Source organism: Mustela putorius, unplaced genomic scaffold (assembly GCF_011764305.1).
Source record: "Mustela putorius furo isolate JIRA1106 unplaced genomic scaffold, ASM1176430v1.1 tig00004007_pilon_pilon_pilon, whole genome shotgun sequence".
NCBI classification, from domain to species: domain Eukaryota; kingdom Metazoa; phylum Chordata; class Mammalia; order Carnivora; family Mustelidae; genus Mustela; species Mustela putorius.
This window is the reverse complement of record NW_025422145.1, coordinates 4,168,575-4,184,877: the sequence shown is the minus strand read 5'-3', so window position 1 is coordinate 4,184,877 and position 16,303 is coordinate 4,168,575. Positions and strand designations below refer to the sequence as shown.

Below are 16,303 nucleotides of genomic sequence, written 5' to 3'. Positions count from 1 at the left end.
CGATGTCTTTTTTGAGTGAGCTGCTTGATTCCTTTTTCTTTCTTTTTTGCGTATCTATTACCAATTTTTGATTTGTGATTACCATTAGGATGAGAGATAACATCCTGTGCATATAGCAAATATATATTAAGTTGATGGTTATTTAAATGTGCATCCATTCTGAAAGCACTACATTTTTACTCCTCCCCCTTGCACATTTTATGTACATGATGTCATACTTTTACATCCCTTTTTTTTTTGGCCATTCCCCTGTTATAGGTATAATTGATTTTACTGCTTTTGTACTTTAACCTTCACACTGGGTTTTATAGGATTAATCTAGTTTCATTATGTTTGTATTTACCTGTGAAATTTTTCCTTTCCTAATTTTCTTCCTCCTCATGATGGCCTTTTCTTTCCAAAGAAATCCCCTAATGTTTCTTGTGGAGCTGGTTTAGTGGTGATGAAGTCCTTTATGTTTTGTTTGGGAAACTCTTTTTCTCTCCTTCTAATTCTCTGAATGATATCCTTGCTGGGTGAGTATTTTTGGCAGTTTTTTCCTTTTAGCACTTGGAATATATCATACTGATGAAGTCCCAGAACCTAAGTCAGGTTCGGTGGGGTGAGGTTCGGAGCTGATGACTAAAGAAAGAATTCTTAAGACATCTTTGGTGCAAAATGGTGGTTTATTAAAGCACGGGGACAGGACCCGTGGGCAGGAAGAGCTGCTGCCCCGGGTTGTGAGGAGTGGCTGGTTATATACACAGGAGTTGGGTAGGTGAGGACAAAGGGGTGTCCAGAAGGGCTATTGGGGCAAAGAATACTATCAGGATATTGAAGGCCTGGTTACTATCAAGTAAAGACAATTGGGAGTCTGGTGGAATGTTACATTCCTGCTATCAAGCATCCTTGTTAATGAGATTTAGGTTTAGAAGAAATTGAACTTTATTTACTTTTCCTTCTACCTCCGCCTCCTTCGGTTTTTTATGGAGGGGAGGGTGACATTAGGGCTTGAGGAACTGAGTTCTGTGTCTTTGGAAATTGGGCTATTGATAAGGTAACTTCTTTGTTGTAATCTCAAGGACATTTGCAAACCAAGGGGGACTCCTGTCTTGCAGGATTGGAGCTGTTAACTATTTATCGTTTTAGGGCGGTCAGGGGTGCCTGAGGAATGCTACACATATGGAGGGGAGCGGATGAAGGGGGGGGTGCAAGGCGCCAGCTTTTGCTTTGTCCTCAGCCAGCCTCCTGCTCCCTCATCAATACCACTCCCTTCTGTGCTGCAAGTTTATGCGGACAAATGAGGGGAGAGTCACATGGAGTTTCCTTGGCATACAGCTGTTTACTCGGTGTGGTCTACACGGGCCTGCTTCCTTCCCCAGATTAAGGAAGTTTTTAGCTCTTACTTCTTCAGATAAATTGTGTGCTCCCTTTCCTCTCTCCTCTCCTTCTGGGATCCTCATAACGTGTCGCAGAGTTCCCTTACCCTGTTCTCACTGCTGCTGCTTTTGTTGTTCAGCTTGGTTGCTCTCCGTTACTCTGTCTTCCAGCTGCCTCATCCAGTCTTCTGCTTCCTCTACTCTATGATCGATTCCCTCTTGTAGCTTTTTAATTTCATTTATTGAATAGGTCATTTTCGGTTCTTTCTTATATGTGGGGATGCATTCCCGTCTCCATCTCGGGTGGTTTTGTGTACTAGGAAAGTCAGCTCCGTCTCCTGCACTTAAGAGCAGTGGCCTCGGGAGGGGGAGGTCCGTAGTGCCCCGTGCCTATTCCCCACCAGTAGCTGCTGGGGCGGGGGGGCTCTGACTTGTGTTGCGTGCATCCTACTGCGGTGGCTGAGCCGTGTTTGCCTGCAGTCCAGGCGGCTGCAGCGGCCCACTTTGCCTGTTGTGGCAGGGTTTGATCTCTGGGCTGTTACGGGACCAGACCAGGGCAGCCTTGGGCTTGTAGTTGGAGGAAACCAGATCCCTGCCCTCAGCCCACTTGCCAGGGCTGTGGTTGGACCAACCCGCAGGGCACTCTCCCTGCCTTGTCTCCAAGAGCCTTTCCTTGGTGGGTCAGCTGTCCGGTCAGAGGTTGGTGGGTCAGCTGTCCGGTCAGAGGCCTGCCCCTGCTTCCTGCTGAGGCTGCAATAGAATTCGTTACTGTCCTCTCTGCCTGGGGCAGGTGGCAGGGTGTGTGCGCCCAGGACAGTGCGGAGCAGGGGGTGGTGTTCGCAAGGCAGGGGAGGGTGTTTGCCCTGGTGCCTGCAAGTGTCAGGGGTCCGGGCTCGGGCAGAGGAGGAACGGCGCCACCCCAGCCCGGCTCTTTTGCCCTTGTTGAAGTCTCCCAAAGATCACTTCCTCCCCAGCACAGGTTCTGAGATCAGGCAGTCAGTCTTCCCTTACACGCCAGGTGCTTTTCAAACTGCTGCTTCTAGGCTGTATCTCAGTGGGTAGTCTGGCAGGGTCTTTAAGGATGGGGGGGGCTCCGTTTCCTATGGCCATCTGGCGCTCCCCGAGCTAAGCCCCACTGGCTTCCAAATCCCCTGGGGCTGGAGTGCCTGATGGAGGGCCCCCTCCCTTCTCGTGCTTGTGGTGTCCCTCATCTGCGGCTGGTCTCACTGGCCCTCCTGCGTGTCGGCCTCCCCGCTCTCTCCCGTGTGTCCTCCTGTCTGCCGCTCGCCGCGGGAAGGCTGCTGTGCCCGCCGTCTTAGTTGCACCGCCGTGGCTGTTACCTAGGTGTTTCCGTGGGACAAACCACCATTTTCCCAGAAGTCTATTGCAGGTCCCTCTGTTCTAAGGTCTCCGTATTTGTCAGGGTGGCATGAAACGACCTTGGCCCTGGCTGGACGTCAAGAGTGCTCAGCCCCCGCCTCGCCCGGCCTCGCCTCACTCTTGTCCGCAGCCCTCTCCGCTCCGGCGGGCAGCTTTGCTAGCATGTTGAGCAAAGGCCCTTGGAAGCGGACAGGCCTGGGGTCCTCCTGAGTTCACCGTGTGCGTAAGATGCCTGCCGGGTGGGCTCCCCATTCTCAGATGGGAACAGAGCTCCTGGCTGGCCTGTGGCGGGCGCCCAGCAACGGGAACCTCGTCCCCACCCCCACCCACCCCCACCCACCCCCACCCCCGAGCCTCTCTCCGGGTCTCCCTGCCCGTCTAAACGGAGCACGGGCACTTTCAGGAAGGAGCCCCCGCCTCACCGAGGCTGCCGCGGGTGGGCGTCACGGCGCTCCGCGGGCCCTGCGAGCAGAGGACACACTCGAGCCGTCCCAGGAAGAGCGTTCGGCGCCCGCAGCAAACGGGGCCGTCAGCCCGGCTGTGCCGGTGCCCGAGCTCCCACGTTCTCAGGGGGGACTCGGTGTGGCCCGATGGCTTGTGTGCCAAGAGCTGTCGACACTCTCTGCAGCAGGCCCCGGCCGGGCCGGGCCCTCAGCCGGGGAGTGTCTCACTGACCCACCTGCTGGCCTCGGGGCGCAGCCGCAGTGCGTGTCCGGTCTGGCGCCCTTGCCCAGGGCGGGCAGGGGTGCTCGGCAGGGGGCGGGGGGGGCCTCCCTGAGGGCGGGGGCGCTTGCCTTGGGCTTCGGGCCAAGGGAGCGGCACTGGGGTCGGTCACGAAAGGTTTCTTCGGGTCCGTCCTCAGCAGGGGCCCTTCTCTGTGAGGGAAAAACCAAATTTCAGGAAGAGTTGGAAACACGTACACGAAGGATGGGAGAACCAGTGGTGCTGAACCAGGGGGCCCGATGCAGGACTCGATCCCAGGACCCTGGGATCATGCCCAGAGCCAAAGGCAGACGCTTCACGACTGAGCCACCCAGGCGCCCCTTAAACTGGCATTTTTAGAGAAACAAAAGGTAGCACTCCTCCTTCCTAACCTGGTTCTCAGAACTTCTCAGTCTATAACATGGAGCAACACCAGAGAACGATGACGTCACTTTAATCTCTGGTTCGTGCTTGTAGGCGGAGGGAGCCCCGCTCTCCATCCGGGGCTGGTCGTCTCTATATAGCTCTGCGCATCAAACTCCAGGCATCCTGAGGTTTTTCAAATACGTTTACTCAGACTTCCAGTTCCACTGCTGGCGAAGGAACCTACCAGCGCTATCAGCTGTACAGCCTGGTCCTAAGACAAAAAGCAGGAACATGGAGGGCCTGGAGAGGGATCCGATGCGGTCACAGTCTGATGAGGAGTCCGCGCAGGGGAGGGCGAGAGAGCGTCACTTCGCTCTTCTGCTGCTTTTACTCTGGCGTCAAGCTAAGTGGTGAGGTTACTGGCAGAAAAACCAGAGCTTTTATGCCCCGGGAAGTCAGAGAGCCGAGTTGAGATCAACCTAAGAGGGGAAGAACTAGAGGGGAGATCCCCAAATTGTCTGCCCACACCTCCAGCAGACCCCTCAGCCACACTCTGTGGTCCTGGAAGCTGAGCTACAGATAAAAGATGTGAGCTGTGATTGGAACTTCTACCCAAAAAACATTTTGAAAGGTCATTAAGTGCCTGCTGACACACAAGAAACCACTCAGGGCGCCCGGGTGGCTCAGGCCTTAAGCGTCCGCCTTCTGCTCAGGTTATGGTCCCGGGGTCCTAGGGTTGATGCTGCATCGGGCTCTCTGCTCCGCAGGAAGCCTGCTTCTCCCTCTCCCACTCCCCCCGCCTGTGTTCCCTCTCTCTCCGTGTCTCTATCAAATAAATAAAATATTAAAAAAAAAAACAAAAAAGCCACTCATGTGAGAAAAATAACAGAATACAGAGGCTTCACAATTTGATATCCATAACAGGCATTCCTAACGTACAGTGTGCAAATAAGAAAATGCAGTCCTCTCTCAAGGGCAAAAGGCAGTCAACTAAGACCAGCTAATCCGGATGTTAGAACTTGCAGATAAGGACTTTAAAACCACTAACAATCCGTGAGGTAATGGAAAATATATTCATAATGAATGAAAACTAGCAAATATAGAAATGATTTTTTAATGAAATGGAAAAAATAAAATGAAAAAAATTATGGATGGTCTTCAAAGAACGGAGGCGACAGTGAAAAAGGTAAAAAGGCTGTAGGTAGGTAAAAGGTAAAATTTAGTCAATGAACTTGAAGATAAACCAATAGAATTTCTCCAGTCTAAATAACTAAAATGTTTTTAAGGAGCCCAGAATGTCAGACAGTCTAAGATGGGCACGAGAGGAATCTGAGAAGAGAATGAGGCAGATAAAATACTGTAATAAAGGTCAGATTTTTCACCAGTGTGATGAAGACACGTTTATAACTTGGAGATGCTCAGTGAACACCAACCAGGACAAACAGAAGGCCTAGTCCTACCATAGTCAAATTACTGACCGCCGAATTAAAGAGCAGATCTTGACAGCATGAAACGAAACACAGTGCACACAGGGTAACAACAATTTATGATTGACTTTTCATCAGAAACTACCAGAATCAGAAAACAGTGGAACAAGATCTCTAGAAACTCTTAGAGGGGAAGAACAGACTGTCAAACCAGAATATTCTCCATCAAGTAAAAAATGTCCTTTAAGAATGAAAATGAACTAAAGATATTTTCAGGTAAAGGAAACATAAGAATTCATCACCAAAAAACCTATACCGTAAAAAATAAAATAACTAATGAAATTTCAGAGGAAGTGGATCTTTACGTTTTCAGGGATTTTATATTTTATATACAACAGTACAACATGAAATAATCTGTGAAGAACTAAGGATGTTTACTATATGCCTCCAGCAACAACTGAAGTACAGCTTTTATAAAATAGAAAGATTGGGGTGCCTGGGTGGCTCAGTGGGCTAAAGCCTCTGCCGTCAGCTCAGGTCATGATCTCAGGGTCCTGGGATCGAGCCCCGATCAGGCTTTCTGCTCAGCGGGGAGCCTGCTTCCCCCCTCCCCGACTCTGCCTCTCTGCCTACTTGTGATCTCTGTCAAATAAATAAATTAAATTAATAAATAAATAAAATTTTTTTAAAATGCAGAAATTATCAGACAGACCCAACTAACTACATCTTAAGATGTCTGGTATTTCTTTGACATCCCTCCCTGGGCCTGGACTCATGACTCGCTTATGACCGAACTGGCCAAAGTGATGGTGCTGGACTTCTGATGCTAGTTCAGAAAAGGCAAGTCCCTCCTGCAGCGCTCTGGACAGGCCCAGGTGAAGGGGAACAGAGGCCTCCTGTCAATCCCCAGGACCAAATGGCCATCGTGGAGTGAGCCATCTTTGTAAGCACATTCTCCCCTGAAGATGGCTGGAGCCTGGCCAACATCTTGACCCATGAAAGATCCCAAGCCAGAACTACTCATCTAAACTCTTGCTAAATTCCTGACCCACAGAAACGGAGATAATAATTTTAGCATTTTAAGCCACTAAACTGCTTAGAGTAATGTGTAAATCAATAGGGAACACATACATGCACCTATAAGAGAGATCTTTTTTTTTTCATTGATACAAATTTTTAAAGATTTTTATTTATTTATTGGAGAGTGCGCGGAAGCCATCACAGAGGGAGAGGGAGAAACAAACTCACCACTGAGCAGGGAGCCTGACATGGGGCTCGATCCCAGGACCCTGAGATCATGACCTGAGCCGAAGGCAGGCACTTAACCGACTAAGTCACCCAGGTGCCCTAGTTGATAAAATTTTTATTTTTTATGTTTTTATTTACATTCCACTTAATATGCAATGTAGTATTAGTTTCAGGTACACAACGGAGGGACTCAGCACCTCCATACACCTCTCTGCTTATGACAAGTGCACCCCCTTATCCCCCCAGCCCCCCCACCACCCACCCCTCTTCTGGTACCCATTCGTCTGTTCTCTATAGCTAAAAGTCCGTTTCCGGGTTTGAAGAGACATACTTGAAATACAAAGACACAGGTTCAAAGTCAGAAAAAGATACACCATGCAAACAGTAAACCGAAGAAGTCTGGAAGAGGCAAGTGATTAGAGCAGCCGTTTCACCAAAAAAAGATACATGGATGGCCGGCAAGCATGTGGCCAGATACTCTACCTTATGAGTCATTAGGAAAATGCACATGGAAACCACAACGCCATACCCCTACATACCTATGAGATGCCTAAAATTGAAACGACTGACCATACCCAGTGTTGACAAGGATGTGGAATGACCAGAAATACCAGACACTGCTGGTGGAAACGGAAAAATATTACTTTGCCAAGCAGCCATTTCTTAAAAAGTTAACACCATAACTCCCCTAGGATTCCAGCATGCCCCTCCTCGGTGCTTACCCAGCGCAGAAATTTGTACACAAATGCCACAGCAGCTCAACTTATAACAGCCAAAAAATGGAAACAACCAAAACAAACCTCCTGGGCAATAAAAATATTCCTAAGGCATCCTCTCCAGCGTGGAGAAAGCTCAGAATTATTATGTTCAATGAAAGAAGCCTCATCCACTACCTAAAACACTTCCACTGTGAGGATTCATTGCTATAAAACTCCAGAAAATGTGAACTAAACTCATCTATAAGCAGAAAAAGCAGTCACTGGGTTGCATGAGGAAGATGGCACTATTACAAAAGGCCACTGAGGAAACTTGCAGGGCACGGGTATGCTGGCTGTCTCGACTGTGTTGACAGCATTATGGGGATACACAGATGTCAAAACTTGGCCTGTGCCCTCTGTAAGTGCAGTTTACGCCTACCTTCTATTTTTACATAAATGGAAGTGAATCAAGTATTTTTAGAAGCAAGTAGTAACGGCCTCTCAGAATGCCGTGGTAAAGACTAAGGGATGTGTATAGGTCGGCTGATGTAGGTATCAGCCCTGTTCCTGCTCTTAGCTGCTCATCAGCTGTGACACAGTGGGTAAATGGCTTCATGTCTCCAGTGACCTCCCTGTTCTCGAAATTATCAAGTGATAGATTCGTAAGGTCGCTTAGAGCTTCCGATTGGAGAGTGCTTCTGTGTCTGTAGGAAAGAAGGCTGATTTCTGTTCTCCTTTGTTGTAGATTTCCAACGCACACAGTCAGCAGATGGACGACCTCTTTGATATCCTCATCAAGAGTGGAGGTAGGTCACAAATCATATCAGACCCCGTCCGAGTAGCCTTTCATGACAAGTTTCTCAACGTTTTCCTGTAGAGCTCACGGCCTATCTTGGAGTAGTGAAAAATGTATTCTAATCCCAACCAAGTTTACTGTTTTCAATTAGGACATTAAAACAACTTATAAATGGAGGAAAAGTTACTCTTTCAGCTTAAAACAATAACATCGTGTTAGATTTTATCCATAGATCTATGCCTGCTGAGAACGGACTGTCTCAAAACAGCCATATAGAGCCCCATTTAAATTCCACGTTGAAAACTTCAAAACCTGTCCCATATGTAGATGACCGTGGGGGGTGAGGACGAGAGCACTCTGTTGTGCACGCTAACATCGTAACAACCACGTGACGTCGCACAGGCCCTTAGTATCTTGGTGAAAATTTAAAGGCAATTTTAACGCACCTTCTACATATAATTGAAAATCTTGGACTTTATAACATATCATCTTAGAAAGGGATAAAGGTATGAACCACACAGACACACATTCACAAAGTCAAGGCTATCTCTACCTCAGCAAATGTATCTTTCAAAATAGGTATAAAAATCAGTATTTTAAAATTGAAAACACTGTTTTAGAATAAAGGATTCTTACATCACCTTGATGAAAGGAGTTCTATTCTGCTTCCTAAACAGTGGTAAAAATTTCTCCGTTCATAGCAGGTACTGTTTGGTTTTGAAGACAAGAAATTCTTGATGCTTAACTATAACTCTACATGAGCAGTTCTTTTTTCTAAGAACTACATTGGCCTTACAAAATATGATATATTTATGCTCTGGAAATAAATAACCGTTTCATGGCCTGATCTTAAGGTTTGGGTTTTTTTTAAAATGCATTTGCCAAAGACTTTCTAAATGATTAAGCGGAGTAATTTTTACAGCCCAAACTTAGAAATGAAAATGTGATGACATCATCAAATGAGTTATTTTCTACAAGGACTTCTTTTTTTTTTTTTAATTCATTTATTTGATAAAGATCACAAGTAGGCAAAGAGGCACACACACAGAGGAAGGGAAGCAGGCTCTTTGCCTAGCAGAGAGCCCAATGTGGGGCTTGATCCCAGGACCCTGGGATCATGACCTGAGCTGAAGGCAGAGGCTTTAACCCACTGAGCCACCCAGGCACACCAGGACTTTTTTTTTTAATGGCAAAGTATCCATTGAGGACATTATCTTACTGTGAATGAAGGCCAGTGATAATGAAAACAGAAATGTAAAGAATTGATTCTGAGGCAGGTTACCTAGCACTGTCAGCTTTCAGCTGCCCGCAGGAAAGGACACACAACAGACGTACACAGGACACACGCAGGGAGTCAGCACATGAGTCCACACGGTCGACGACGCATGCGACGGCGTGGGTGTGTGAGCGCCTTCACGTCCTCCTTCACGTCAGAGTTCCCATAGCTCTTAGCAAATCCATTTCTCCTCCCATGTAGGCATAGAAATGAAACCAGATACCCATTAGAAAGTAAGAAATATTCAAATATGTGTATCTAAATGAAAGCTGGAATCCAGAGCAGATGGTGGCGCATTCCCTTTGCACCTGATCCCGCAAGAACGCATCAGTAGTGCTCACTAAGACATCTGCCAGAGCGTCAAGATTTTAGGTAAACTCAGAAAACAAACGAACAGGTCAGAAAAATAAGGTCAAGGTCAGAGGAATGGTGTGTTAGCTTTAATTTGGGAGGAAAACAAGACAGCATCGTATCTGTAGAACTTCCTGCAGAACGTATGTGGCTGACGGGACATGCGGTTCGGCTGTCACGATAACAGGAAAAAGACTAATTAGATCTGCTGTGGTCTCCGAATGCACTTCGCGTCTGCAAAGACGGGACACCCACTTTGACTTTAAGGGTGGCAACCACAGTGATGGCAGATCCACGGTTCCATGTCTAAAGCCTGAAATAGTGCAGAACAAGGACCCAGAGATCAAATAATCAAAATAATAAAGCCATCGACTCCTGCCTAGTGGCGTATAACTGCATGTGATGCTTATCACGCTTACTGAAAGGGAGAGAAAGTGTATCAGAATGTTATAAATTTTAGTGTCCATTTAACTCAAATGAGTCACCCTCCGCTAGGTCACCAAGGACCATAGCTGACGAGTAGCACCGCCGTCATCCTAACCCCATGGTGGACGGTGTCTGCGTCCTTGCCCGGTAGTGAAACTACTCTCCTGGTACGTGCCAGAAGTGTTTAAAGAGCACTGAATCGTTACTTACTGATCCCTTCAATTGTTTTGCACAGAGATCTCCCTCCCTATAAAAGAAGAGCCCTCACCCATCTCCAAAATGAGACCGGTGACAGCCAGCATCACCACCATGCCGGTCAACACAGTGGTGTCCCGGCCACCACCCCAAGTCCAGATGGCGCCACCCATCTCCTTAGAACCCATGAGCAGTTTGTCCGCCAGCTTGGAGAACCAGCTGGAAGCGTTCTTAGATGGAACTTTACCTCCGGCCAACGAAATGGCCCCACTGCCAAGCAGCAGTGAGGACAGAGAGCCCTTCTCTCTGATCGAGGACCTCCAGAACGATCTGCTGAGTCACTCGGGTGTGCTGGACCACTCACACTCCCCCATGGAGACTTCCGAGGCCCAGTTTGCCGCCAGTACCCCCTGTCTGTCACTGGACCTTTCGGACTCGAACTTGGACAACATGGAGTGGCTGGACATCACGATGCCTAACACGTCAGGGCTCACTCCCCTCAGCACGACCACCCCCAGCATGTTCTCCGCTGACTTTCTAGATCCACAGGACCTGCCGTTGCCGTGGGACTAACATCGCTGACTTCTCGTTCGAGCCTATGTCGTTTCAGAAGATGAAGATCATTCTCCAAGGTCAGTTTTTAGAGACAGATTCAGAGTTGCGCTGTTGCATTACAATATGTTGTCACGGGAAGAACGGATAGATGGTCACAGCCTGGAAACCAAGTGCGAACACATTTCACGGCGCCCAGCAGTGAATTTCTCCAACTTAACAGCACAGGGCCTTCTGAAAAGTCACTGGTTACAGAAGACCCACCTGTTTCTCCAGACTTCGGCAGAGAACGAATAAAGACATCCAGAAGAGGGACGTGTGCGGGAGAGCGACACGAGGATTCTCTGGCCGTCCATGAACTACATTTACGCCTCTGCGGTCACCTTCAGACCCGACGCTCAAGGCAGACAGCTCCCCTCCAATGAGGGGACGGCGGCCCCTGCATGCGGCCCGTCCCAGCCACGACCGGAGCCGGGCTGCGGGCGGCAGAGGCCGGGGAGGGCGCCCGCCCGTTCCCAGACAGCGGCCACTGCGGACTTCTGCTTCTGTTCGGAAACCAACATCGTTGATCTGTGTCGTCGTTTTGTGATTTGGGGAATCTTAACCGTAGCTTCCAGGTTTCAGTTCAAGTGCGAGATCCTTCACCATCATCAGACGACGTCTCCAAAACACTGTCCTTGTGTATGGATAACACTGAAAATTCTATTAGCAACCCTCGGGGTTCAGTAGGTGGGTTTTAATGTGTATATGAGACATTTGTATGTCCACCCTGACGTTGTGATTTGTACAGCCTACATTGGGGTAAGGAATTGGTAGCCAGCGCTCCTACTTGTTTTAATAACTTGACTGTTTCTAGAGTCCCTGAGCCATGTGTATTTCCATATTTAAAGAAATGCTGACTGATTTTCAGGTAACCAGACCCATCTCACAGAACAAGTAAGGCTCATTGTAAAATATCCTTCTGAGCTGTTGAGTTGCAAAGAGAGGGCCGAGGAGAAGTGTGCCGGGAGCCCCGAGTGTTCCCGCGGGGGTTCCGGGGGGGAATCTGGGCAGGCTGGCTGCGGGGCCCGGCTCTGACCACCTCTTCTCTGCCGTCTTCCCTGACGGCATCCTTCAGGCGAGTAACTGGATGTCATTCCCGAGCTCTCACTAGGTTCTCAAGCCGAAGAGGGAAAAACTGGAGGTTTTACTAGTCATTGTTTCATATAGAAAAGAAGTTATCACCCATTTGCTGAGTAGTTCCTTAAGAATTTTCTAAAATGCCAACTATCACGGGACTTCCAGAATTATCTCAAGCTAGTCATTTAAGGTTAGGACAAAATGTAAATAACTTTTCAGAAAAAAACAAAAAAAAACCCTGAAATCTACCAAAAAAAGTGTGAAGGTGTTTGTTGAATAATCTCACCATGGTCTGCACCTCACGTTCTGTAAACCCAAGGGCCAGGTTGCTTTCTCTGCGTCCCCACGGTGACGTGCCCGAGCCAACCTGACCCTCTGCTTAGAGAGAATCCACGCATCACGGCTGGGTCTGCGCTTTGCCTGAGCGCCGATCTGATTTCGGTTTGTAGCTCCTCCACAGGAGGAAAGTTTGCTTTTCCAGGATTCGGCCGGAACACAGGAGCCCTCCGTTAACTGGCACTTCCCAACTTGAGAGACGTCTGAAGCGTTCGGGGCAGAAGCGGTTACGCTCGGTGTGCGGTGTGGTCTGACGGAGCAGTTTCAATGCTCAGAAACTGGGAATCCAGCGCCTGGAGTCCAGTAGCCTGGGTCAGCAGGACGCCACCGTGGGAGCAAGCCCAAGAGAATGTCACCCCGGGGGGACGCACGGCCCCAGTGCATCCCTTCCAGAAGGGCCTGCGTCCGGGGACCGGCTGCCTACTGGGGCAGGTACTTGACTGGGGGTGGTCCTGGCTGTGGGTTTTGTCTGGGGCTCACCTGCTCCGCACGTGGACTCTGGGCTTCATCTTCACTCAGATTTCAGTGGCTTCTCAAGTGCACCCCAGATACCAGTGGGACTGTGAGAGGCAAGTGACCAGCTAGTGCCGTGGACTCTTGCTTGCTATTTTCACCATCTTGAGTGGTGCCCGAGATGCTTTCCCAGCCCTCAGCTCCCCCGCTGCTTTTTCAAACTAAGGCCGGAGACATGTCGCGGGAAGGGTGCTCTCCAGAAATCCACTGGAGCGCAGACAGCGCCGCCCCGCCAGCCTGCTTGCTCTGGACTGGGAGTTCCTTCACGTGTGCGTCCAGACCCTTACGTACGGGGCTTCCTTGACAGGGACGGCGAGGAGCCCGCCGACCCGAACTCCAGCAGCCCCCACCCGCCCCATTCCGCCGGGCCCTCCCATCCTGGCGTGGGCGGCCGGCCTGCGGGGCACGGGCAGCTGTGTTCAAGATGAGACGTGCAGCAGGTGACGTGACCAAAGACCGTGCTGTCCTCGAGGCCCCGCTGACCGGATTGTCTGCGTTGTCAAGGCCGTCAAAGCACAGAGCAGGGCAGCCAGGCCGCTCGCGTGTGGTGTAGACGTGGGGGTGTGGCCCGTCGTCTTGCACAATGTCCCATTGCCAAGGAAACAACCAGCTCCTGGACATGCGCTCTCTCCCATCCAGTCTGACCTCTCCGAATATTCCGGAAACACCGTCGCATGGAGCTTGCCTCTCCAGGGTATGCAGGTGACAGCTCCTGTCCTCCGGGCCGGGAGGAAGAGCAAGTCGCCCCAGAGCTGCCCTGGGCTTTGCGAGTCTAGGGGCCGGGGGCTACTGTGTACATTTCAGCAGCGCGCGTCCAGGGAGCCCCTCCGGGCATGTTGCTGGGGGTTCACTAGCGTTCTTCCAGAATTGTGCAATCTACTGTACAGTACTTGCCACATATTTGTACATAGATATATTCTCAATTCGTGGGATTTCTTGCTCAGATACTCTGTGTTTTATAGGACTATTTTTATAATACTAGAGAGATCTTATTTAAGTTTCCTTTTTAAAAAACCCGGTTCTGTGATCCGTGTAACTGACACTTTAGGAAGTGCGATTTCGGGAGGCAGTCTGCAGCGGCCCCCAGGCTACTGCCCGCTGAAAGCAAAGTCACGGTCATCTGCTAGCACCCCGGAACTGTGCGGTCAGCAGCCCCGAGTGATGGGCCAGCAGCCTGTCCCCCCCTCTGCTCACCAGAGTGGACTCAGGCTTCCTCTGCCCTCCTCCCGCCCCCGATCATTCCAGGCCACCCCACTTTCTAAAGCGCCCGTTCCTAATTCCCAGGCTGAAACCAGCCGCAGCAGCTGGCCCAGCAACTGTCCCCACAAGCGATGATGAGACAGTCCCTCTCATGTCCACAAACAGGCGGGGCCCAAGAAAAGTGCAGGGCAAAGGCGCTCTGGCCGGCACAGCCCCCGAAACCCCTTCAGGCTCTTGCCAGCAGTCACTTGAGAGGGGCAGCCCGCTTCTCCAGGTCCACACACAACCCTCCCTGTTCGGTCACCCTCTCCGCACACACGCGTCTCCCTGACCCCCTGCAACACAGCAGAACATCGCACTGTCCGCTGCCCTGGAGGCCACGGAATGAGCCCAGGGGATCCAAGCACGTTAACTGGAAGGGCCGCTCCGTCGGGGAGCAGAGCTGAGCAGGGCAGGTCTGTGTTTGCAGAGCCTCCTACCGTGTCCTGGCTCTTCCGCCAAGCGCTGCGGTCACAACTGGAAAGTAACAAGACGCGGCCGTTCTTCGCCCTGTCTCCAGCCCCACTCCCGTGCACGCCTGTCCGGGCCACCTGTTCTCTTGGTGAAGTGACTCTGTCTGCAGGACCACAGGGAGGCCGTGCGTGCCACCCCCTACCCCCCCCCCCGCTCCCTCTTCCTTGCCGGATCTGGGGAGCGCCGGCAGCCCCGCGGAGCCTCTCTCCCTGCGATCTCCGATCTCCGGTGCGAGGCCAGGACGGCCCAGAGCGGCACGTGTTTACACAGAGCGCTTCCCCCGCCGCACCAACACATCGCTGTGCTCCACAAGCCGCGGCCGGGTGGTGTCACCGCTCCCGGACAACGGGATGGCCATCTCAGACCAAAGGTGCTCTCTGGAATCAGAATAGGTCCTTGGCGATAATCCACGCAGCTTGTCATGTTCAAAAGAGCTTTGTGCCAACCACTAAGACAAAGCTTTAACCAAGTTCATAGAATCACCGAGACCCGTTCACCATTACCTCTCTACGTTATGCTGTAAGGAAACTGGCTGACCGCGGAGGAGGAGGGAGCATTGAGGAAAGGGTTTAGTATCTACCAAAAGTACTTAACCTCAAGTAACCAATAGTAATGCAAACTTGCTTTAAAGGAACCAAAGGCATTGCCAAGTATTTGCCAAAAGAAGGCACTTTTTATTTAAAATTTGAGACTAACGATATCTCAACAGTCAGTCCCAAAAAGGTATTACTCCCTTTAAGGTTATAATTTTCACAAAGGTGTAGATATTTCTCTATTGTTTTCATGTAAAATAGTATAGATTTGTTTTGTTGGTTTAAGAATAGTACATATTTAGTAGTAATACAGCTTCTTCCTAAGTGCAGATTAGTTTCCTTTTTTCTTGCTTGCAGTCAAAACACAGCGTGATAGGTGTTTCTCTTCTGATTTTCATGGTCACATTACGTCTTAGCATCTCACTTTGTGAAAACAGGGAGAAAGATACCAACCTACAGAGCCCCGCTTACGAAAGCACTAGCTTAATGAACAAAAAAATGACGGCAATCGGGGGGTCCATTCATGTATTGCCTTTATGTTGTTTTTTAAAAGAAAACCATGATGCCTTTGTATTTGCTGTTTGCACCCCTGAAATCAATTCCGTATCATGTTTGGATGCCATACATTTGCACATGTACTGTACATAGTAACGCATACTGTATTTTTATATGTGTGCACATTTCTCATCAGATCTTTTGTACATAGTGGCAGTATTGTAGCCGGTCAGCAAACGTTTGATATCTCAGCAATTTTGCATTTTTGTGTCTCAAATAAAGAACATTTTGATGTACTACGGTTCTTGCTGTGCAGATGGTGGGCCACACCATACGGGCCAGGGCGGGCCACGGTGGAGCTGGGTGTGGGCAGGGGTTTCGGAGGAGACCCCCCCCCCTTCGGAACTCGCCCCACAGGAGCTGGCCACGCACAAAACCAGTAGCCTCACCGAGGCGAGCTCTGTGGCTCACACATCCAGGGAGCCAGCCTCCCCCAAGGCCAGGAACGGGGGATACAAAGGAGAAACCGGGACTGGCTGAACTTGAGTATGACCAGATTGACACCAAAGTCATGTTCATTCTCCTACAAGGGGAAGGGAGCTCTGAGGAGAGCGTGATAGGGCATGGCGAGCAGGGCTGTGCAGGGGAAACACGAACACTTTGGTAGCAATCGAGCCACCAACAAAGTTCCCCAGACGCCCAGAAAGTCCTTCAATGGAACCAGGTTTCAAAAAACTGTATGAGGTGTTTTTATCGACCATAAAAATGGAAATGGTCTTTAGAATTGGGTCTTTTCCTAAAATGGCATTTAATTTTCAA

At 49.8% G+C, this 16,303-nt stretch overlaps 1 protein-coding gene across 6 annotated transcripts in view; it reads left to right on the top strand.

Moving 5' to 3' along the window:
- MRTFB (myocardin related transcription factor B) overlaps positions 1 to 15,780 on the top strand; it is a 259,815-nt gene extending 244,035 nt beyond the window's left edge. For all 6 annotated transcript variants that reach the window (XM_045072094.1, XM_045072097.1, XM_045072095.1 and 3 more), the window contains 2 exons: positions 7,925 to 7,985; positions 10,264 to 15,780. In XM_045072094.1, the coding sequence (XP_044928029.1) occupies positions 7,925 to 7,985; positions 10,264 to 10,796 (594 nt within the window). In that variant the 3' untranslated portion in view covers positions 10,797 to 15,780. The remainder of the gene's footprint in view (positions 1 to 7,924; positions 7,986 to 10,263) is intronic.
- Positions 15,781 to 16,303: the final 523 nt, after the last annotated feature.